Source organism: Ranitomeya imitator, chromosome 3, assembly GCF_032444005.1.
Source record: "Ranitomeya imitator isolate aRanImi1 chromosome 3, aRanImi1.pri, whole genome shotgun sequence".
Classification (NCBI taxonomy): Eukaryota; Metazoa; Chordata; class Amphibia; order Anura; family Dendrobatidae; genus Ranitomeya; species Ranitomeya imitator.
Genome location: NC_091284.1, coordinates 797,599,592 through 797,625,275, shown reverse-complemented (window position 1 = coordinate 797,625,275; position 25,684 = coordinate 797,599,592). Strand labels below are relative to the sequence as shown.

The following is a 25,684-nucleotide window of genomic DNA, read 5'->3' as shown; positions in this document are numbered from 1 at the left end:
CCGGGAGAGACAGTACTAGCACCGCTGGAACATCAAAGAAAATAACAATTGGAACAAAAAGAAAAATTGAAATGCCAGAATTACGTTTTTTAGCAGCTGCAACATTGCAATAAGAGGCGATCAAAACATTGTATCTACCCCAAAGTAGTATCAGTAAAAACGTCAGCTCAAAGTGCAAAAAATAAGCCATCACCCTGCCCCAGGTCACAAAAATTTAAAGACTTACGGGTCTAGGAAATCGGTGACAAAAGTAAAGGTTTTTTTTTTTTTTTTTTTTTTTTAAACGTCTGGATTTTTTTTTACAAACTTCAAAAAACTGACCGTCACATCCAAACACAGACTAAGTGTGAACAGGTGCTGAACCTAGAGTCACCAACTCGTATTCAGTCAAATACATAATGCAGTACACTGCGGCGCTAAAACATGCAAACATGAAAACTGAATTGCATCACTGCACTAGAAATATGAAAAATTTAGAGAGTTTAGCGCATAAATTTGCCATTTTATGTGTACCACGTTAAGGCATTTCTTGTATACAGGTCCTAACAATGCCTGTCCTCTCTGAGAATAAAGTCTTCATCTGAATGGGATTTTTTTTTACACCACTTAAATAAAAAACCTATACATGTTTGGTATCTATGTACTTGTATTGACCCGGAGAATCATATTGCCGGGTAATTTTTTACCTTATAGTGAACATGGTGAATAAAAAAACCCCAAAAACAATTGTGGATTTTTTTTTTTTTTGCAACGTCATCACATTTTTCAGTACATCACGTGATAAAATTAATGGTGTCATTGTAAAGTACAACTCATCTGGCAAAAAAAAACAAGCCCCCATTTGATTATGGGTATGGAAAAACAAAGTTATGGCTCGCTTCAAGAAGGGGTTAAGGATGTATGGGACCCTCCAGACCGAGACAAGAGCATAAGCAGCCCATAAAAATACATGGGGGTATTAGACTGAAAGTTGGTGTTAAGTGAGTTGTCTAATTCTTACAGCTATCGTACGGCCTGGAATCACCTCTCACACTGTGGGGAAATGGAAAAGTTACACTGGAAATAAAACCTTACAGGAAACGCACAAGTAACCTTTCCTTCCGTCATGGTACTAATGCACCCGGCGCACCGACGCTCGCAGCTTATGTCTCCTACTAAATGACGACTCACGTAATGGATTATTGTATCACACAAAACAATTAACCATCTGGTCAGATAAATGAGCTCTCTCCCCACCGCCTGGCACTGAGGAACGAGGAGCATTTTCATAATGGCGGAACGATGAGCAATTTTCTGCAAAAAGCTCAAATGCAGGAAAGATGAGGCTGTTTTGAGAGCAGAGCACTTTCCCATTGCACGAGTCTATGTGCTGCATATTCCCTTCTCATTGCCCCTCTCAGAGGACAATAAACCAGTGGCGTAGGAAGGGGGGTGCGGGGGGGCGGTCCGCCCCGGGCGGCACAATGCGGGGGGCGGCCGGCGCTGCAGGAGAAGAAGAAGAAAAAAAAAAAAAAAAGACGCCCCTTTAAATCTTCGGGCGGCGCCGTCCGCCGCCACGACCAGGGCCAGCTCCCCCCACCATCGGGCACCGCCCCCGCCCCCCGCTCTAATACTCACCTCTCCTGGTTCCTGCGGCTTCAGCGTCCTCTGACTCTGCGACGTCTCAGAGCAGAGGGCGCGATGACGTCACTACTGTGCGCGCCGCTCAGCCTCTCTGTCCTGAGCGTCACAGAGCCGGAGAGACGCTGACTGGCTGCACCGGACCTGCGCTAGGAACGGGAGAGGTGAGGATTTTACTTTTTTTTTTTTTTCTTTATGTCTGACTGTCTGGGGCTGGGGCAATGCTGGACACACTGGGGCAATACTGGAGACCATGGGGCAGAATGCTGGACACACTGGGGCAGTACAGGAGACTATGGGGCAGAATGCTGGACACACTGGGGCAATACAGGAGACTATGGGGCAGATTGCTGGACACACTGGGGCAATACAGGAGACTATGGGGCAGATTGCTGGACACACTGGGGCAATACTGGAGACCATGTGGCAGATTGCTGGACACACCGGGGCAATACTGGAGACCATGGGGCAGAATGCTGGACACACTGGGGCAATACTGGAGACCATGTGGCAGATTGCTGGACACACTGGGGCAATACAGGAGACTATGGGGCAGATTGCTGGACACACCGGGGCAATACAGGAGACCATGTGGCAGAATGCTGGACACACTGGGGCAGTACAGGAGACTATGGGGCAGATTGCTGGACACACTGGGGCAATACAGGAGACCATGTGGCAGAATGCTGGACACACTGGGGCAGTACAGGAGACTATGGGGCAGAATGCTGGACACACTGGGGCAATACAGGAGACTATGGGGCAGATTGCTGGACACACTGGGGCAATACAGGAGACCATGGGGCAGAATGCTGGACACACTGGGGCAATACTGGAGACCATGTGGCAGATTGCTGGACACACCGGGGCAATACAGGAGACTATGGGGCAGATTGCTGGACACACCGGGGCAATACAGGAGACCATGTGGCAGAATGCTGGACACACTGGGGCAATACAGGAGACCATGTGGCAGAATGCTGGACACACTGGGGCAATACTGGAGACCATGTGGCAGATTGCTGGACACACTGGGGCAATACAGGAGACCATGGGGCAGATTGCTGGACACACTGGGGCAATACAGGAGACTATGGGGCAGATTGCTGGACACACTGGGGCAATACTGGAGACCCTGGGGCAGATTTCTGGACACATTGAGGCAATGCTGGAGACCCTGGGGCAGACTTCTGGACACACTGGGGCAATGCTGGACACTGGGGCAGATTGCTGGACACACTGGGGGTAATATGCTGGACACACTGGGGCAATGCTGGACACTGGGGGTAATATGCTGGACACACTGGGGCAGACTGCTGGACACACTGGGGAAAGGCTGGACACTGGGGCAGATTGCTGGACACACTGGGGGCAGTGCTGGACATACTGGGGCAGATTGCTGGACACACTGGGGGTAATATGCTGGACACACTGGGGCAGATTGCTGGACAACATGGGGGTAATATGCTGGACACACTGGGGCAGATTGCTGGACAACATGGGGGTAATATGCTGGACACACTGGGGGCAGGACTTGAGGCATGGGCAGAATGTAGATACGGGGCATGATTGGAGACACGGGGCAGGATTGGATCATGGGGCAGGACGGATACGATGGAGGCTGGTGGGGCAGGATGGGGAGATCATATGGGGTAGAATGGATACTCATGAGGGCAGGATGGGAGAACATATGGCTGGAGCCAGGAATGAGATAAACGGGGCCAGGGTGGGGAATAGTGTTACCATAGGGGATAATTAAGGGATATTATTACTGCAGTGATGTATTTATTTTATTTTTTGAGTATACTGTTTTAAATGGGGGTCGGTCCTGTTACTGTGCAGAGTGACACTATATCACCTTTTTTTCTTCATGTGGTGTAATGTAGAAGTTGTGAAAAATTAAGTAATGTGTTCTGCAAGCGGAGCTCGAGATAACTGTGTTATTTCCTGCAGAAACGAGTCCTGGCTGGAAGGAATGATGGCGGTCTGTGCTGGATGAAAGATGAAGGACTTCACCTAGAGACGTCACTGGTGAGTCAGTGTTACCTATACACTGACACTATACACTGTATACTATATAGAGGTCCTGTGTATAATGTCACCAGTGATCTCTGTATTACCTCTACACAGACACTACATACTAAGTACAGATCTCCTGTGAATACTGGCACTTATGGTGATAGTATTGTGCTTTTTTTTTTATTACTGATCAGTATTGTAGTATTCAGTCACTATGTGGTGGTAATATGTGGTCTGGAAATGGTGCGGTGGTATTTGTCCCTTGTATGTAGTATTATTCGGTCACTATGTGGCCTGGTCATGGTGTTGTGGTATTAAGTCACAGGTGTGGCATGTGGGGGTGACACCATTAGGCCCAGTTTAAGTTCTACAAAACAGGAAAACCATTTTTGGTAACCTTTGTGTGTATTGAGCCGGGGGGGGGGGGGGGCGCCAAACTCGGGAACAGCCCCGGGCGGCAAAAGCTCTAGCTACGCCTCTGCAATAAACCTAATAACCACTCACTCGTTGGGATCAGATGTGGCCGCATTACCTTTTCTTCATTAGTGATCTACTTTCTCATGACGCAAATGCAACATAACACGACATGTGGGGCACACACAACCACATATAGCATAGACATCTCCCGACAGAAGAAAAAGCTGTACAAAAGGATAAAAATGGACGTATCTATACTGGATCATCATGTAAAGGGATTCTCCGCTCAATAGTTACATTTCCCTGTGAGCTGCCAAATAAAGACGGCGTAGTCACCTCTGCATTCTACTCAGATGGTCTCTGCTGTGCCACAAGGGTGACATCACTAACCACTACGACCACTGCAGCCAGTGATTGGTTGCTGGGTTAAGCCTCCTGATCTGGTAGCCAATCAGTAGTCACAGCAGTCAGTGACATCACTGCTCCTGATTAGGCAGAGACCAACTATGCGGCATTCAGGGGTGACTATGCTGCTGTTTTTATTGTTTTACTCCCAAGGCTGCCGAAAGGCAAATGTAACTGTTGAGCGGAGAACCCAAGTACTCACTCCGTATTTTGAATGTGTGTAAGTGTTAAAAACCCTTTAAAAATGAACAAAACCGTGTAGTAGTAAATTCATACCAGTGCATATATTGTTAAAGTGAAACCCAGAGCCAAATTAATAATTGTACCATGCCTCTTATCCACAAAACCTTAAAGGGAATGTCACTGATGAACTTATTTTTCTCTTACCTGCCAGCAGTGATCACTAGAGGTGGTAAAACAGGATCCAGTAAACTGGTAAACTCCCCCAATGGGTGACTACAGGTAAAATGTCCATGTACTCCAGGTTGATTAGAGATTATTACAGGTTATACAAAATAATTTCAGACTAAATATATATAGGATATAAAATGAAACCACTGAGATGCAATTGAAGAGGAGACTTTCTGGTTTAATTACTGGGGGTGAACAAAAATATCCTGTGAAAGGACTAGGAATTGCAACCATTTTTCTACACAGCCTCTTCATTTCAGGGGCTCAAAAGTAATTGGAAAAATTAACTTTACCATACAAAAATGTTCATTTTTAATACTTTGTAGAGAATCCTTTGCAGGCAATGACGACCTGAAGTCTGGAAGCCATGGACGTCAGCATGCAGTGGGTTTCCTCCTTTGTGATGCCTTGTCGGCCTTTATTGCAGCTGACTTCAGTTGTTGCTTGTTTGTGGGTCTTTCTGCCTTAAGTTTTGTCTTATCCATGTCAATTGCTGCTCGATGGGGTTGAGATCTGGTGATTGACCCGGCCATTGCAGAACATTCCACTTCTTTGCCTCCTAGGCTGCTTTCGCAGTATGTCTTGGGTCATTGTCCACCTGTACCATGAAGCCCTGTCCAATCAACCTTGCCGCATGGTGTAGAATCTGAGCAGCAAGTAGAGCCCGATACACTTCAGAATTCATCCAGCTGCTTCCGTCTTCAGTCACATCATCAATAAACACCAACTACCCAGCTCTATTGAAAGCCATGCATGCCCGCACCATCACGCTGCCTCCACCATGTGTTACAGATGATGTGTTATGCTTTAGATCATGAGCCATTCCAAGCCTTCTACATACTTTCTTCTTCACATCATCCTGGCACAGGTTGATCTTAGTTTCATCTGTCCAAAGAATACTTTTCCAGAACTGGGCTGGCTTCTTTCGATTTTTTTTTTTGGCAAAGTCTAATCTGGCCTTTCTATTTTAAAGGCTGAATTATGATTTGCACCTTGTGGTGAACCCTGTGTATTTGCTTTCATGAAGTCTTCTACTTATGCTAGACTTAGATACTGAATCAACTTCTTCCTGTAGAGTGCTCTTCACTTGGGTGGATGTTGTGAAGGGGTTCTTCTTCACTATAGGAAAAATTCTACCTAATGATGATCTTGCATGTTGTGGGTTCACAGCAACAGATTCCAAATGCAAATACCACACCTCTAATCAGCCCCAGACCATTTACCTGCTTAACTGATGATGGATTAATGACTGAATAGCCCATGAATGCCCATTAAAGAGTTTTTGAGATAATTGTCCAATTACTTTTGGTCCCTTTAAAAGGAGGAAGTTACATATTAAAGAGCTGTAATTCCTAAACCCTTACTACAATTAGGATTTGAATACCCTCAAATTAAAGCTGAGAGATTGCACTTTAAGCTTGTATTGATCATATAACTGTATCGTGCATGTTTTGGTATAGAGCTAAAATGCCAAGATTTGCGTCATTGTCCAAATATTTCTGGCCCTACTGTATTTTGAGGCCTAGAAGATGCTTCAGACGATAAGACGCACCACAAAATTTGAGGAGGAAAATAGGAAAAGAAAGACTGTTAATAAAATGATGGTTTGTTTTATAGTCCAAATTTATGGTATCTTACCGGGGGGTAGGGGAGCAGTGGAGAGGGGTCACAGAAGGTAGGGTCACTGCTGCAGGAGGCCAGCAGCAGCAGAAGTGGGGAGATGTTACGGGCCGTGGGTGGGAGGAGACAGTGTTCCAGCAGTGTGGCCTGGAAGGGGTGTCAGCTGCGTCGAGACCCCAATCTGCTAATGTGCCATGTCCAGCGACCATTTTCCTGGGAAATCAATGTGCAGAGCAGGAACTCCGCCCCTGCCTCACCACCGACATCCCTCCTTCCAGCCCATGGCCTGCAGTATCGCCCACTTCTTTTGCCGCCGGCTTCCTGCGGCAGAGACCCCTGTGACTCCATTCAACCACCGCTACCCAGTAAGCTAAATTCATACTATAAAACGCACCCCCATTGTCCTCCCAAGTTTTGGGGGAAAAAGTGCGTCTTATAATCCAAAAACTACAGTAACTGCATACTGTGCTCAATGAGATTGGGTTCCCTTTAAACTGAACGAGTCCAGTGCCTTTTCATGAAACATGCTAATTGCATGGAGTATAATGTATAGCTTCATGTCCTCTATTACCTGTATTGCCACCGCCCTGGATACGAGTCCTCGGAGGTACTGGAGAGGGTCTTCTGGGCCTTCCCATTTGCTTTGCCAGGCAAGAGGACACTGTAAAAATTAATGCGAAGACATCAGTAGACCCTTAAAAGGCAATGGCGTAATTTGAGGGTAGAATATTAATTTAATGGTCTCTCCCATGAAATCTACATAAAGGTCAATAATTCAGGGGCTGTTCAAAGGAAAGACCCTGGTACAGAAGACTGTGCATCCTTCTGTACAGATGAGCTGGCCATACACTGTATACAGCTATTGCTCTTGAACCTTCATATACATGCACACTCGGATAATAAGCCGCAACCATTCACCTTTGATGGCAACATATCTCTCCTGAAAACAGAAGGATTGGACATGTTAAAAGTCATCCGCCTAATCCTTCTTTCCACTGACATCTTCCAACTGCATACACTATAGATGGTTGGATAAACCTTCTGAAATCATGGAAATCTAGCATGACATGTGGCTTGAGTCAGCCACAGCTACTTACCAAAGTTCTCTGTGTGGCTTATACAGGGTTCCTGAGTGGGAGACATTGCTCCCATCAGGCCAGCACTCATTAATAGGGAATATGTGCCCTAAGGGTACAACCCTTTTAATAGCTTATAGACCCAAACGGAGGACGAGACTGCACCCCTGAGGGAATCTGATGGCACCATGATGGCTTCTGGTTGCGAATAGGGATTGGTAAGGACGGATGCTTTTTCTGTCTGTGATCATTTGTATTTTTGTCTTTGTCTGTGAATGGCTTTTAATTTTAGTGTAAGGACTCGCAAGACAACGAGGACCCTTGACATGGGTTGAGAGCATCCGTATTTTGGCCAAAATATCAGTCGATGCCTCTGGCACTTGTTTTTCCATCTTTGCAAGGTGCAGCCCAGGCCCTGTAGATTTAGTGGGGGAAATTGGGGTGTCTATAGTGCTGGGCAACCCAGCTGGATTAATAGTATGAGTGTGATGGAAAAGCTGTAAGCCAGACACTGTGCACTACATGTATCTGTGTGACTGGCGCCCTAAACACCATTGATGGTCGTCGTGTGAGTGGTCGGTCATCAGTATTTTGCCCTCGCCTTTACCATGGGGGTCTGCGGCATCCTGCAGTGCATTACTGTTGTAGCCTGATGCTGGTAAATATGGCTGCCTTCTTTCTGGGATATCTATGTACAACGTGTTCCAAATTATTATGCAAATTTGATTTAAGTCTCATACAGATGTAATTTTTTGTTTGTCAAATAAACTCATGGATGATCTTGTGTCTCGGGGTCTATGGATTATTGAAATCGATCTCAAACACCTGTGAGAATTGGTTTGCCAGATGAGCACAATTAAATGAAAGCTACTTAAGAAGGATACACATACGTGTTTGTGCAGATCAATCAAATGGGAAAACTGGAGAGACAAAAAGCGCAAATATTGTCTTATCTGATAACCGATTATAGGTACGCTTTCCAGATAGGGTTGTGACAGTCACAGCTCCTATAGATGCATGTAAAGGCAGCAGCAGGACCACCAAGGTATACGTTGCAATAAATGAAGAATATGGTGGTTCAGAGTCCGCACTGCCCAAAGTTCAAAGATATTCAATGCTCAAAGATTATTTTAGCAGCTACTGTCTTAATCCAATGAATTTTTCTGGCATAAACCTTCCTCATTATGGCTTTATCTGCACGAAAGGAGGAATATAGTGGCACACGAAGGTGAAGCATGAATGTGGTTTATTTCCAAAGCATTTCAAGGTTTTCAGACCTCTTCATCAGGACCAAATCACAATGATCACTGGTTTGAAAACCTTGAAACGCGTTGACAAAATAAACCGCATTCATTCTTCACCGTCATGTGCCACCAAATTCCTAATTTTTGTGCAGATAAAGACATAATGAGGAAGGTTTCTGCCAGACAAATTAATTGGTAAGAGAGCAGCTGCTAAAATAACTATTACAAAGCAGCAAACCGGTATTTGAAGCTGCAGGAGCTCCTGCTTCTACATACAGCTTAGAAGGATTCAGCTAGTCAGTTTTTAATCATGTGATGTAACATAGCATTTAATAGACCTATTGGAAAAGAGAAAAATTAACTGGATAGAAAGGCAAAATGAGAAATTGTAAGTACACAGTGCTATATAATATGATGACTGCGATATATGAAGAGGATAAAAACTGATGGGAGGTGGAGGGCTCCTTTAAATGATTTTCATGAATGAACAGAACTTGCCTCCTCTCTTCCCATCATCTCGCCAATAGCAAAACGTCCTGAAAATCATTTTGCACTTGGCACAACTGTGTGAGATTGAAGGGTTTGCGAACATTACGATATATTGGCCCAATAAAAGTCATTGTGATATTTACTGCCTTATTCTTGCTCTTTTACTAGGCTGGCAACAGAAGACGGCATATTATATCATCCCAGCTCAGGAGCCTCTCGTTCGCAAACATTTATATTTATTACAAAAAGAGGCAAATGTATATAGAAAAATAAGATCTGTACGGCTCTTGTACGCCAGTAATGGGGCTATGAACTATGTTTTGCATTTAGATAAGATGCAGAAAGAGTTGCAATAAGATATGATAAATGCGTGAACAGCGCAATACATTACACAGAAACCTCTCCAGATAGTAATAAGTGAATCTAGAAACTCCACTCAAAATGAAGGCATCCCATGATACATTAAAGGGTTGTTCTCAAAGCCGTTCTTCAGGAGTGCACCCCTCCCCTTGTAGCCTTAGGTCGGACAACCCCTTTAAGAAATTGTGTTTGTTTGATAACTGTTCTCTTTCTTGTGATTTGATATCAGGCACTACAGTTCAGATCCTCCACACTGGGCCCTTTGCGTCTGTATCGCCACAACTTCATCACTCTGCTGATTTCTACTTCTACAGAGTCAGGCTATCCAGGATATCTTCTCTGTTGCTCTGACAGAGACAGTCTGAAGAGTGTGTGATTTCTGCTCCCTCTGCATTGTCTGCCTTGTGTTCTACACTCTCTCCGATGCACAGCCTATGTGAGTCACCACCTCCCCTGAGACTGCTATGCTTTCCTCTCTATCTGCAACCTGTGTGATCTGCCCTCCCTGAAGACTTGGATGCTTTCCTCCTCCCACACTTTGATTCATATTGCACAATCTCTTCACAATCCTTTCTTCCGCAAAAAAGGAATGAGGAACGCAGAAAGAGATGACACATTCAGGAGCAAAGATCAATTAGATCTATGTCAAAAGCATTAGCATAGCCAGCTACACAAAAGACTATCACAGAGTCTACAGCAGCAAAATTGTAGGGAATTTTTAAGAAATACTAATTAGATAATTGCTTAATTTTGCATGTAGCAAGAACATAACCATCAGTCCCTACTGACGTAGAGGTGTCCAGTGTCCATAACCTGGGACAATCTGTGCTACTCATACAGGCGCACAGAGCTTTAGGTATATCGCTCTATTATTCCTATGCTCTTTCCACCGACACAGTACAACCTTGTCACGGTGCCCATTAACAGACTGGAAGAAAAATAATCAAGTGTCAGAATATATATGTACACTGCGCAAGATTAAGCTGAACGTACTGTAGATCCACAAAAGGCGACACAGAGGGAGAGAAAGTAATTGAGAAAGAGAAGAAAAAGGGAGTTAGGGGAATAGACAGAGGAAGAAAAGAGATAAAGAGAGGGGAAAGTGTACGTAAAAGAAAGGGAAAAAGGGGAGGGTGAAAATTTTGGATGGTCAGATGATGAAAAGCTAGTGAGAAGAAAGATGGTAGAAAAAAAGATGTTGGTAGAGGGAGCAATGGGACAAAAAGAGGATGGAAAAGGGCAAAAAATGCTATCAGGGGTTACAAGTGATGAGCTGGAGTGACAAAGGTTAGAGCTCATAGTTTATTTTATTTTACTTTGAAATCCATGGCTTTACATACCAGGACATAAAACATGTCTGGTCCTCAGAAGGTCTTGTAGATGAACAACAAAACATGAGAAATTATACCATGTCATTGTATTCAAACGAAACAAGGCCAAAATGCAAAAACAAGGTGTGAAAAATGGAGTACATAGTCACTGCTTCAGAAGGAATTTAGAGAATAAGTAGAAGCCAGGAGCTGCCAATGAAATGCCATTGACTGATTGTTCATCAACAAGGGCGGCCTATATAAAAGCAGAAGTTTTTACAATTTTCTTGTCTGGAGCATTCAGGCAAGTGTTAACTCAATGCCAATGAGGACAGACATCAGCAATGATCTTAGAAAAGCAATTGTTGCTGCCCATCAATCCGGGAAGCATTATAGGACAATTTCCGAACAATATGGTGTCCATCAATCTAGTAAGAAAAATTAATTACAAGTGGAAAACATTAAATACACTTGACAAACTTGCCCAGAGCAGAAGTCCAAGCCAATTCACACTGAGTTGAGATTGTGCAATGCTTGGAGGAATTGTGGAACACCCAAGAGCTCAAGCTCAGTCTACAAAGGCCACAGAATGTTAAATGTTCAACATTATGACCATACAATTAGAAACAGACTGAACAATTATGGCATGTTTGTAAGGGTTGCCGGGACATAGCCTCTTCTTTCTATAAAGAACATGGAGAAAAAGTTTGCAAACTTGCATTTGACCGAGCAACAAAATCTCCATAACAATGGCCTCTGGATTGATGAAACCAAAGTGGAGCTGTTTGATCATAATACTCAGCTTAAAGTTAGCAAAAAAAACAAACATAACAAATCAGCAAAAGTACCTCATCCCAACTATAAACTATGCTGGTGGAGGGCTGATAATTTGGGTTTGTTTTGCAGGTACAGGACCTGGGCAAGCTGCCGTCATTGAAATGCTCTGTATACAAAAGTATTCTAGAGTCAAATTTGTCCATTTATATAAAAGTTGAAGCCAAAACTAGGTCATGTAACAGGACAATAAACCCTAGCACACCAACAAATCTACATCAGAATGGCTGAAAAAGAAAAAGAATCAACGAGAAGTAATGACCAAGTCAACGTCCAGAACTTAAGAAAAAAAAAAAGAAATGCTGTGGCGGGAGCTTAAAAGGATTGACCACCTTTGAGGGGCAATGTTTTTCCTACTTAAATGCATACAATTGAGGCTAGAAATCATTTTTGTAATTGGGTTTCATTAATCATTTGCACCGTTTGTCTTCTACAGCGCAATATTGCTGTACTATAGAAGGAAAACGGTGCAGAATGTTTAATGAAATCCAGTTACAAAATGTATTAATTTTTTGCCCTAATTGCATGAATTTAAAGAATTTAAAAAATGTCCCCAATGGTGGACAACCGGATTACAACAGCTGTGTATAAATGGATGACCACAAACCTCCATGAACTTATGCAAAGCTGAGAAGGGCGTAAATTCCCCCAGAATTATGCCAGAGACCAATGATTTGGGAACCTCAGGATTGCGGATTCTCCAGACACGTCAAATAAATAATTCAGTGTCATTTGTCATATGCTGCTGTTCATCTGAGGTTGTATTTACCAAATTTTAAGACTTTTGAAGGACCTCAATTTTTTCCTATTATTTTTTCCTGATGCGTTAGCCCATCGAGTCTAAAAAGGGTGTACTTATTTATACCTAAACCTTCATATTATATTCCTTATTAAGCTGCAGAGAGAAATCCATCACCCATCTGTCACATTTCCCTTATTGTGGCCAGTGCAGGACATCACCGATGGCACCGGAGTTGCCACTGACACGCAGCAGGTCTTTCTCTCCCGGGTGGGCTCCTCTACCAATCCTTCCCTCCGCTCTACATCTGCAGTGAGCTGTGACAACCTGTCAGGGTCACAATGTCACACTTCTCAACTCCTTCTCTGATGTTTGATGAATTACAAAGCAAACAGAGATGTAGAGTCTGGCAGCTGTCAACGCAACTCTACAGTTCTCAGAAAAAAAAGAAGAGATCATTATCAAGAAGATTGGAATTAGGAGAAAACAGCCGACACCACCCAACAGGGAGTGGAGGGAACCATCCAAATGCACCAGCAGATCCATCAACAAATGGAGCATTGACCGAAGCTCACTGAATATGATCAAACACGGGCCGTGTCCACGGTATATCAGCCCTGCACTATATATATATATATATATATATAAATGTCACGATTCCCCTGACCGCTGTCACCACTGGGTCAGGATTCACACCGTGACCGTCACCCCTACGTCACGGATCAGGGTGACTTTAGGCCAACAGACGGCTATCACATGTGCAGGGGGGCTTATCTTAGTTATCCCTCCACTGCTAACAATGTGATGAAAAACCACACACAAGGCTATTGACCTCTTAGTTTACAGCAGGGGCTTATTCTAGGTATCCCACTGCTTTTCTATATACCACGAACTGCAGGGATTTATGTATATCCCGCTTACAGTTCCACTTAACACTTGCAGCTCTCTGGCGCCCCCTTACTCTCAGGTCAGATTAGGTACTGCACCCTGGGTAATTAGTCGCCAGAAAGGCTGCCTGCTATGTACTGGCTATTGGGCACGCTGCAGCGACGCGATAACTACTCCCACACAGGCAGGAACAATAATTATCAAACCCGCAGTTGCTTCAGCATAATCCAACCGTCAGCACACTTTCGCTGCCACCAGCTTCGATTAAACGGGTCCGAAGCTAACCCAACACAACAGTAACAGTAGCGTATTTTCCCTTCAAGAGACTTAGGGTACAGTTTAGAGCAGGAGAACGAACTAATATATAATAGTATATCCCATTAAAAATAATTAGGCAATGCTTTATCAAAAATAGTTTATAAAGAGGTTATAAATGAGACAATTGCAAATATGTACATGGGTAATTATAACATAAAGGGAATAAATGAGAAAAGCAACACTTACATGTTTAAAGCATGACAAGCAACCAGGCTAGTGGAGTTTTTCCATACGTCCCAGCTCATTGGGACGGGAGCAGGGCTCTTCCAGGACAGGACAAGAAATCCAGCAGCAAGCGACTCCTCAGAGCCTGCCAGACACTTAAAACATTAAGGCTGTGACATCACAGAAAGGCTGGCTTATCCAGACCCTCCTCTCTCTACATTCTGCCTAAACTTTAAACTATTCTCTCTGATTTCTATAACTTCACTACAAAACATGTCAGCGTCCTAAAAAGCTCATCATTCATCTCAGATTAACGTGAGCATTCTAATGAGATCAAATATGTCCTATCTGGGATACATATTTACAGAGAAAACCCTACTTCTTTACCAGATGGAGTTAGAAGCCCGAGATTCATGGGATGTGTAAATACACGGAGTGAGACTAAGAATATATATTTTCGTATTTCTAGCTTAAATCGTTTGCCTAATATCTAACAAAAACTAAACAAAGAATCTTTCATGAATTTTTGGAGCCATTTTCCTGTTCTAGCTGGAGCGAGATTCTACCCTGGCCGTAAATTCCTCTCGGCCATAAAACTTCCCCCAGTGCAGGGGCAAAGCAGCTCTTGGCTGAATGAAAGGGAAGGGGGGCTTGTTAGCCCACAGCCTTGAGCAAGAGAACTACTTATGATATTTCATACCATATCGTGACACCTCCCCCTTTTGGTGTGCGCTAAGGAGGCAGGACCTGATGGTTCTCCTCCATGCGCACCTCAGCAGGTTCACCCTGGTGGGCCAACCCATCACCATTGCCATGCTCTGGCTCCATGGTGCCTTCGCCTACCCGGTGCCCCACCAATTGTCACGATTCCCCTGACCGCTGTCACCACTGGGTCAGGATTCACACCGTGACCGTCACCCCTACGTCACGGATCAGGGTGACTTTAGGCCAACAGACGGCTATCACATGTGCAGGGGGGCTTATCTTAGTTATCCCTCCACTGCTAACAATGTGATGAAAAACCACACACAAGGCTATTGACCTCTTAGTTTACAGCAGGGGCTTATTCTAGGTATCCCACTGCTTTTCTATATACCACGAACTGCAGGGATTTATGTATATCCCGCTTACAGTTCCACTTAACACTTGCAGCTCTCTGGCGCCCCCTTACTCTCAGGTCAGATTAGGTACTGCACCCTGGGTAATTAGTCGCCAGAAAGGCTGCCTGCTATGTACTGGCTATTGGGCACGCTGCAGCGACGCGATAACTACTCCCACACAGGCAGGAACAATAATTATCAAACCCGCAGTTGCTTCAGCATAATCCAACCGTCAGCACACTTTCGCTGCCACCAGCTTCGATTAAACGGGTCCGAAGCTAACCCAACACAACAGTAACAGTAGCGTATTTTCCCTTCAAGAGACTTAGGGTACAGTTTAGAGCAGGAGAACGAACTAATATATAATAGTATATCCCATTAAAAATAATTAGGCAATGCTTTATCAAAAATAGTTTATAAAGAGGTTATAAATGAGACAATTGCAAATATGTACATGGGTAATTATAACATAAAGGGAATAAATGAGAAAAGCAACACTTACATGTTTAAAGCATGACAAGCAACCAGGCTAGTGGAGTTTTTCCATACGTCCCAGCTCATTGGGACGGGAGCAGGGCTCTTCCAGGACAGGACAAGAAATCCAGCAGCAAGCGACTCCTCAGAGCCTGCCAGACACTTAAAACATTAAGGCTGTGACATCACAGAAAGGCTGGCTTATCCAGACCCTCCTCTCTCTACATTCTGCCTAAACTTTAAACTATTCTCTCTGATTTCTATAACTTCACTACAAAACATGTCACCGTCCTAAAAAGCTCATCATTCATCTCAGATTAACGTGAGCATTCTAATGAGATCAAATATGTCCTATCTGGGATACATATTTACAGAGAAAACCCTACTTCTTTACCAGATGGAGTTAGAAGCCCGAGATTCATGGGATGTGTAAATACACGGAGTGAGACTAAGAATATATATTTTCGTATTTCTAGCTTAAATCGTTTGCCTAATATCTAACAAAAACTAAACAAAGAATCTTTCATGAATTTTTGGAGCCATTTTCCTGTTCTAGCTGGAGCGAGATTCTACCCTGGCCGTAAATTCCTCTCGGCCATAAAACTTCCCCCAGTGCAGGGGCAAAGCAGCTCTTGGCTGAATGAAAGGGAAGGGGGGCTTGTTAGCCCACAGCCTTGAGCAAGAGAACTACTTATGATATTTCATACCATATCGTGACAATATATATATATATATATATATATATATATATATATATATATATATATATATATATATATATATATATATAGACGAGATCTTGGCGCTGACATCTACATCTGCACATTTTCTTGGAGTCCACTGCAAAGTAAACCATGGAAGTGGGGGACTCTGGGCTTTCACAAAATGTCGGCAAAGCACCCTCACCACGAACTCCCGCAGCATCGCACTTTCGAACACCCCTTCCTTCCAGCCAGGGGTCCTCATCATCAACCCACTCCTGCCTCCACCAGCAAAGACCCTGGAACCCCCTCAACCGCAGCCGCCACCCCCAGTAAGCAATAAGACGCACAGATTATAAGAAGCACCACTATTTTATTAAAAAAGATTTTTCTCTTATTTTTCTCCCCAAAATTTGGGGTGCGTCTTATAATCTGTTACGTCTTATAAACCGCAAAATACGGTATACAGTGGGGGAAATAAGTATTTGATCCCTTGCTGATTTTGTAAGTTTACCCACTGACAAAGTCATGAACAGTCTATAATTTTAAAGGTAGGTTAATTTTAACATTGAGGGATAGGATATCAAAAATAAAGTCCAGAAAAATCACATTGTATAAATTATATAAGTCTTGTTTGCCAAGGGATAAAGTACTTATTTCTCACTGCAAAATGCAAATAAATTTAATACTTGGTGGCAAAACCCTTGTTGGCAAGCACAGCAGTCAGATGTTTTTTGTAGTTGATGATGAGGTTTGCGCCCATGCCAGGAGGAATTTTGGTCCACTCCTCTGTGCAGATCATCTCTAAATCATTAATATTTTGAGGCTGACGCTTGACAACTCGGAGCTTCAACTCCCTCCATAAGTTTTCTATGGGATTAAGGTCTGAAGACTGGCTAGGCCACTCCATGAAATTAATGTGCTTCTTTTTGAGCCATTCCTTTGCTGCCTTGGCTGTATGTTTTGGGTTATTGTCTTGCTGGAAGACCCAGTTACGACCCATTTTAATGTCCTGGTGGAGAGAAGGAGGTTGTCGCTCAGGATTTTACGGTACATGGCTCCATCCATTCTCCCGTTGATGCGGTGAAGAAGTCCTGTGCCCTTAGCAGAGAAACACCCCCAAAACATAATGTTTCCACCTCCATGCTTGACAGTGGGGACGGTGTTCGTTGGGTCATAGGCATTTCTCTTCCTCCAAATAAGGCGAGTTGAGTTAATGCCAAAGACTTCAATGTTCGTCTCATCTGACCACAGCACCTTCTCCCAATCACTCACAGAATCATCTAGGTGTTCCCTGGCAAACTTCAGAAGGGCCTGCAGAAGTGCGTTCTTGAGCAGGGGGACCTTGTGGGCACTGCAGGATTTTAAATCTTTACGGCGTAATGTGTTACCAATGGTTTTCTTGGTGACTGTGGTCCCAGCTGCCTTGAGATCATTAACAAGTTCCCTCATGTAGTTTTAAGGCTGATCGCTCACCTTTCTCATGATCAAGGATACCCCACAAAGTGAGATTTTGAATGGTGCCCCAGATCAATGTCGATTGACAGTCATTTTGTATTTTTTCCCATTTTCTTACTACTGCACCAACGGTCGTCTTCTTCTCAACTAGCATCTTACTTATGGTTTTGTAGCCCATTCCAGCTTTGTGTCTATGATCTTGTACCTGACATCTTTATAAAGCTCTTTGGTCTTGCCCATGTTGTAGAGGTTAGAGTCTGATTGAGTACGTGGACAGGAGTCTTTGATAAAGGTGACTACTCGTATGTAAGACAGTTGTCTTTAAAGCAGGTAACGAGTTGATTAGGAGCATCTAACTGGTCTGTGGGGGATCAAATACTTATTTCTCACTGCACAATTCAAATAAATTGATATAATTTATACAATGTGATTTTCTGGATTTTATTTTTGATATTCTATCTCTCAATGTTACTCTTAAGCTACAATTAAAATTATAGACTGATCATATCTTTATCAGTGGGTAAACTTACACAATCAGCAAGGGATCAAATAGTTATTCCCCCCACTGTATATTAATAATGGAGTGTGTTTTGAACTTTTGACTTTCAGGCTCCATATCTCACTATCCACTACTGCTACCAATGTGAATCTACCAACATTTTATAGACAATCATATTGGCTATCTCATACATAAATTTGCCTTGCAATTATTTAGCATATACTTAGTTATGCAGAGTCTTGTCATGTCACCGCATTGTTACTGTTTTGCTCCTAAAATTCTATTTTTTTTAATTATTTTGTTGGTATTTTGTCTATCCACCTTTGGTTTTCAACACTGATGAAGAGCATGCCCAGAAGGATTCAGGCAGATTCAAACCGGTCTTGATCGAAATCTGATTCCAGGTCTCTTCTACACATTCCCAATGGTGGTGCATACAGGTCGAAGCATTTGGATATGTATATAGCTTTTTCTTCAACTCTACCCACAAGTATTCGATTGTGTGCAGGTCTGGGGATTGTGCGGGCCAATCCAGCACCTCTACTTCATTGTCATTGAACCATTTTTTTTCGCCAATCTTGTCGTATGCTTCAGGTCATTGTCCTGCTGGAATACCATGTCTTCCTTTTCATACTCATAGTACTCAAGTGTACAAAGTAACTCATCTTGTAGAATATTCACATATGGCTCAGCATTGACCATTGATTCTGGTCAAGTATCCAACGCCTTTGGCTGTGAAACAACCCCATATCATCAGGCTTCCTCCACCGAACTTGATGTTTTTTTTTTCAATTTCTCGATCTGTTAGCTCCTTTTTCCCTCGTTTCTTCCAGACCCATTTGCACCAATCAGAGTCTAGTCTATAGACTTTTTTCTCATCACTACAAATCACCAGTTTCCAATCTTCATAATGGGGTTGTCCACCTTTTGGGGACTTTTTTTACTTACTTAAATTCATGCAATTAGAGCTAAAAATCAATTTCAGCTGAAACGCGTTGGTTGTTTGCCATGGAGATCTTTTGGTGGCCTGTGTGTTAATTTTTAATATTGGATAAATAAATGTGATTTTTTAACTTTATACTTGATTCCGTCATCGCTGGAAGATAATCTCTTTTTTTTTGTTGCAGTGGTGAAGTATGGGATGAGGTGGGACAGGATTGGGTCAAGTGTACAGTTGAGATGTGATCTGGAGAATAGAGAGGAACGTTTATCTTCTGTAATGGCAGAGAAGCTGGTTCTGGAGGAAGAGGGCTGAGTAGTTATGAGGAGGGGCTGTGGGCACTGTAGGTCAAAGCTTTTTCTGATGGTGTAAATCTTCTGCTTAAAGAATGAGGCAAGGTCTTCAGCTGAGATGTGAGGAGAGGGAGGAGTTGCTGGGGGATGGAGGAGAGAATTAAAAGTGTTGAATAGTTGTTTAGGGTTGTGAGACAGAGAGGATATGAGAGATGAGAACTAGGTTTGTTTTGCAACAGTGAGTGTGGATTTGAAGTTAGTGAGGGACTGTTTGTATGCAATGAAGTGCTCTCATTGGAGTGGGATCTTTTCCATCTCCGCTCAGCGACCCTGGAAGCCCGCCTAGGATCTTTAGTCAGGCTGGTATGCCAGGGTTGCCGGTTGATTCTACAAGCTTTGGTATGTGTAAGGGGTGAAACAGATTCACGGGCTGCAGCTGCTGTATAAAACAGCAGCATCTGCATCGTGTAAGAAATCTATGTCTAAGTGGGTGTAAATTCAGGTGTATGATATTTCTGTGAGGGTGTGCAAGCTTGGAGACTGTTGAGTGGGAAGAGTAAATGGGGACGTTTACGTCACCCATGATGATAGTGAGAATGTCAGCGGAAAGGAAATGAAATAGTCAGGTGGTGAATTGATGAAACAAAGTGGTGGCTGGCCCTGGGGGGGGGGGGGGGGCGCTAAATGACAGTCGGTTGGAGAGGGAGTAGATGTGGGCAGAGCGTACCTAAAAACAAGGAAGAGTAACGTAATGGAGAGTGGCAGTGGAACCGGGCTGAAGGAGCAGTTATCTGACAGGAGGAGACCAACTCCTCCAACGTGCTTGTTACTGGGGCTAGGGGGTGAAAAAGATGGAATCCACCATACGAAAGTGCAGCTAGAGAGGCTGTGTCAAAGGGGTTGATCCAGCTTTCGGTGATGTCGAGGAAGGAAAGTTTGTTAGGAGTGATGGGCGTGTTATCCAAGAAAGCTCGGGTGTTATCAGAGTATCTTGGGCGTGCTCGTATAATATTTTCAAGACCCTGCAGCTGCATGTTTTATGGCGGAAGACAGCTGCAACACATACGAGCATTGCCCATTTGTTAGATGGTGAGGATCAGCTTGGCCACAGGTAGTCACCAGGTACCATTCCAGGGCAGTCACCAGGTCTGCAGCAGCTGACCGGAGGGTCAAAGACACAGGTACAAGGTACAGGTGGATCTAGGCAAAGACGTGGTTAAACAAACCAAGGTCTGGAATGGCAGTATAGGTTCAATAACGGAAGCTGAGGTCAGGAGCGGAGAAATCAGAATAAACAAGTAGGCTAGCTGGGTGAGAAAACAGGAGAGACAATACAAGAAAGCACCTTACAAGATACTAGATAGGAACTGAACTAGAACCTTAGATCAGCGAGATTGGTGTGAGAAATTGCTTAATAAAACCCCTGTTGCTTGGGGATAAGCCAGGGAAGTTAACCTCTGCAAGACACAGTAGGGTTAAATGCCTGCAGAAAGTGGCTGTGCCACCCTTTAGCCAGGTGGATACTCATCAATAGCAGTGTTAGAATTGCTGCAAGAGGCAGTTCAGTGAGACAGTCCAAGACTGGGGAAAGCAGAGCGGTGACTCCAGTGAATATAGCGGCACTTACCACCTGTGCGAGTCACCTGCATGAGAGAGAGTGGTGTTTCTTGCATTAATGTTAAAGGGAATCTGTCAACCTTTCTACACCAATTCTTTTTTGTCACTAAATTAACTATAACCCACAATGTTATGTGTATTGAGGAAATCACCCAACCCTTTTTTAAAAGCTGTTATTGTGTCTGTCATTACTACCTCCTGTGGCAGGGCATTCCACATTCTGACAGGTCTAACTATAAAGAACCCTTTCTTATTTAGCTATCGCCCTTCTTCCACCTGTAATGAGTGCCCCCAGGTCCTTAGTATGATCGTTGGAAGGAATAAGTCATGGGCCAATCCTTTGTACTGACCACACATATAGTTATACATGTAAATGAGATCTCCTCTGAGGCGACTTTTTTCTAAGCTAAACAAGCCCTACTTTTTCAACCTCTCATCATATGAGAGGCCATCTATTCCTTGTAATAATCTAGTTGCCCGCCTTTGAACTGACTCTAATTTCTGAATTTTTTAAATGTGGAGCCCAAAATTACATTCCATATACTGGCCTCAAATTGAGATTCTGATTTGGCTTTTATCCTAAATCATATTGCAAGACTCGTTAAAGGGTTGATTGTGACTTGTAGGATTGCTACTTCCAACAGGTGGCACTATAGAGTTCAAGTCCTCTTTCTCTCTGAAGAGGCAATTTGCATACAAAATTTCCCAGAGGAGCATTGCACGGCGCATAAGCCTCCTTACCTTGACAAATCTCTCTTTTTATACACCCTAAAATCTTGTTTGCTTTTGCAGCTGCTGCTTGACATTGAGTACTGCTGCTCAGCTTACTTGTAACCAGAAAATACAAGTCCTTCTCCTGTTCTGTAGTCTCATGTATGGTCCCATTTAATGCATATACTGCAATAGGATTACTCCATCCTAGGTGCATTACTCTAAGTTTATCTACATTAAACCTCATTTGCCAAGTGTTTGCCCATCAGTCATCTTATCCAGATAGTTTTGCAAAATTGTAATGTCAAGGTCAGATTTTAGTAACCTACATAGTTTGGTGTCGTCAGCAAAGACTGATACTTTACTCTCAATCCCATCAACAAGGTCATTAATAAAGAGGTTAAAAAGAATCGGTCCCAGCACAGATCCCTGCGGTCCCCACTGCTTCTAGTATAGATCCCTGCGGTCCTTACTGCTCCTGGTACAGATCCGTGCGGTCCCCACTGCTCCTGGTACAGATCCCTGCGGTCCCCACTGCTCCTAGTACGGATCCCTGCGGTCCCCACTGCTCCTAGTACGGATCCCTGTGGTCCCTACTGCTCCTGGTACAGATCCCTGCGATCCCCACTGCTCCTGGTACAGATCCCTGCGGTCCCCACTGCTCCCAGTACAGATCCCTGTGGTCCCCACTGTTCCCAGTACAGATCCCTGCGGTCCCCACTGCTTCTAGTACAGATGCCTGCGGTAATCACTGCTGACTATATCCCATTTAGAGAACTTACCATTTATGATGACTCTTTGTTTCCTGTCATTTAGCCAATTCCTCACCCATCTGCATATACTTTCCCCCAGTCCTTGCTTCTGTAGCTTCAGTATAAGGCTGTCATGTGGTACAGTATCAAATGCCTTTGCAAAGTCCAGATAAATCACATAAGCTGCATTACCAACATCTAGACTTGCACTTACCTCCTAGAAACCTAACTTGTTAATAAGACACGACCTATCTTTCATGAATTCGTGCTGGTTGTCAATTATTATATTATTCTCTGCAATATATCTCTGCAGATCATCTCTTATGAAGCCTTACGATGGCATGCTTTCCGGATAGAAGTTCCACCTTCTTACCTTTCTTAAATATCGGTACCATGTGAGCCACCCTCCAATCCTGTGACACCACCCCTGTTACAAGAGAGCCTATGAATATGAGATGCAGTGGTCTGTCAATTACTGAGCTCAATTCCCTAAGTATCCTAAATTCCCTAAGTATCCGTGGATGAATGCATCTGGGCCAGGGGATTTGTCAATGTTTAATTTGCTCAGATGCAGGCATACTTCTTCTTGTGTAATCTAGTTATATCAGGTGGTGAACTTAGATTTTTGCCTTGTTGAATGATCCCTGGAACAGTTAGTTCATTGGTGAACACAGATGAAAAGTGCCTTTTTAATATCTCAGTCTTTTCTTTGTCCTCTATAATTATCTTGTTATTATAGTATTTTAAGGGGCCGATACCATCTTTTTTTTTTCTTTTTAGCATTGATGCATTTATAAAAAAAACTGCTAGCTTAATTTCTTTTTTGCATTTCTTACTTAAATCTTTATCTTCTTGAAATGCTGTATTCTCGGCCTTCAGAATTTTGCTTTAGTCTGGTTAAGCTATGTATGGTCTTATTTATCCATAATGGTTTCTTTTTATTCCTGGACATTTTATAACCAAAGGGTATAAGTTTTCTACAGGATTCTATTAGTATATACTTAAACATGCCCCATTTATGGTCGGTATCTCCAGTTACCATGAGATGGTCCCAGTCTACATGATTAAGCCCTTCCCTTAATTTGTTGAAATCAGCTTTCCTAAAGTTCCAGGTTTTTACATTTCCCCTTTTGAATGTTGATTGAAAATTACTTTGAAACTTCCGATATTATGGTTGGTGCATCCTAAATACTCCCTGACCTTTAGATCTGAAATTGTATCTGGTTAAATTTGACAGAACCAGATCCAGCAGATTACCTCCGCTGGTCGGTTCATCTACCAGCTGAGAGAGGTTATTGTCCTAAACTGTGGATAAGAATTTGCAGCTTTTAGCACAACCAGAAGACTCTATGTCCTATTGAAAGTCTGGATATTTAAAATCTCCCATAATAAGGACCCTACTATTATTTGCTGCCTTTCTAATTTGTGCAGCATTTCCTCCTCTATCTGTTCAGCTATATTAGGAGGCTTGTAGCAAATTCCAATTAGAAGCTTTCCATTATTGCAGAATGTGGGCCCCTTGCTGTTGAAAAGTAGATTTATCAAGAGCGAGGGGTTTATTATAGAGCTCCTTGTTCCTCTGAAGTTAATCTTTCATCTGAAGAATTACAATCACGGGAAAGTTTGAGCAATGGAGCCTCTTCATAGTTATACACGACCTCCTTGGCCAAAGAGCCCATTGGCAGTTGCACAAGTCTCAGTGCTACCACCAGTGATATCTTTGATACGAAGCCAACTGAAGTTTGAGAAAAACTTTGGCAAGGGAACACAAAGTCCTCTGCGGTTCCAAACCACAACAGAAATATACGAGTATAAGTTAGTTTTCCACTTTTATAACATAACATTTACTGATTTCCAGCCACTACTTCCCTCTCCTTGGCAGTCGGGGCCAAAACTTTTGTGTATCACCATGAACTGTAAGTGTATAGTAATGCCATATCAAATAAAGATTAGACCCATCGGTTACCTACGGGATGCATCTTCCATTGTCAACCAAAAACCTGAGCTAATCTGAGCTGCTGCCCACCCATCATCATGGCTTATAAATTAGTTACGGAGCCTAAAGGACACACTAATGAAAAGTTACAATAAGAAACCAGATGTCTTGTACAAGGCCATAAACTGTGTCTATGTGGGTGCAATGAGGCCGTGAGACTTCACTCACCTTCTGCTCTAATAAGGTGCTGGCTAGCTTCTGTACATCCGAGGTTAGTAATGAAGTCCCTCTGATGACCTTACTCAGAGCTGCCAGGGAATGGTGGATATTCTGAACCAGGCGGATAGCATTGAACTGTTCCAGGATGATGAATGAGAAGATGGGTGACCCGTGCCGCTCGGTTGGAGGAGACACCTTCTGATGGATCAAGTTGGAGTTCTGTAAGCAGAATTATAACACCTTATTGCAAATGCATTGAAAAATGAGGTTCTGCACTGAAGCGTTTGTGTCTTATAGCGCAGTGTGAATGCTTCTCGAAGACACCAGATATCACCGCCCATAACACTAACACAGACCATATTATAACAGTGACCTTCTATTTTCCAATTTGCATCCATCTTAACTGCAGAAATCAGTGCTCTATTTGCATATTTTCTATACTGCAATAGAAAAAGTGCAAATATATTCCAGGACGCCATTTCCAGGCAATACAGATCCAAATAATTCCAAATATTTGAGCATTATGCTCTAGATACAAGTTTAAAGGAGATGTCCCAAGAACGAAAATAGATTTTAATCAATAGATCTTGGAATAGTAATAATTTCCACAACTGGATGTGTTTAAATAAAATGTTCCTGTGCAGAGATAATCTTATAAATGTGCCTCTGCTGTGTACTGTGTAATGGCTGTGTCTGACCATGCAGAGCTGCTCCAGTTCATGGCAGGCCCCTGGGCAGGGAAGGAAACATTACATTACATACAGACAGACAGGACAGCTAGGGATCGCAGCTGATTCTATCTATGACGTAAAACATTTCCCTGCCGGTTTTTAATCAATGTTTTACCTCAAAAGAAAGAGTCAGCTGCTATCTCGTGCTGTCCTGTCTGTATACTCTCTTATGTTTCCTTCCCTGCCCAGGGGCCTGCCATGAACTGGAGCAGCTCTGCATGGTCAGCTCCTAGTGCATCCTCAGAATACACTCACACAAGCGGTCAGTGTGGGTTTCTTTTTCGGACCAGTTATTGGAACAGAAACACAAAACTCCTGCAATAAAGAAGAATCCCTGT

General features: G+C 43.2%; 1 protein-coding gene across 1 annotated transcript in view; it reads right to left on the bottom strand.

The window, feature by feature from the left end:
- Positions 1–25,684, bottom strand: part of DYNC2H1 (dynein cytoplasmic 2 heavy chain 1) — a 552,714-nt gene that overhangs the window by 71,803 nt on the left and 455,227 nt on the right. Inside the window, exons 84-85 of the mRNA XM_069759211.1 lie at positions 24,625–24,834; positions 7,064–7,153 (exon numbers count right to left, since the gene is read on the bottom strand). Coding sequence (XP_069615312.1) covers positions 7,064–7,153; positions 24,625–24,834 — 300 coding nt within the window. The remainder of the gene's footprint in view (positions 1–7,063; positions 7,154–24,624; positions 24,835–25,684) is intronic.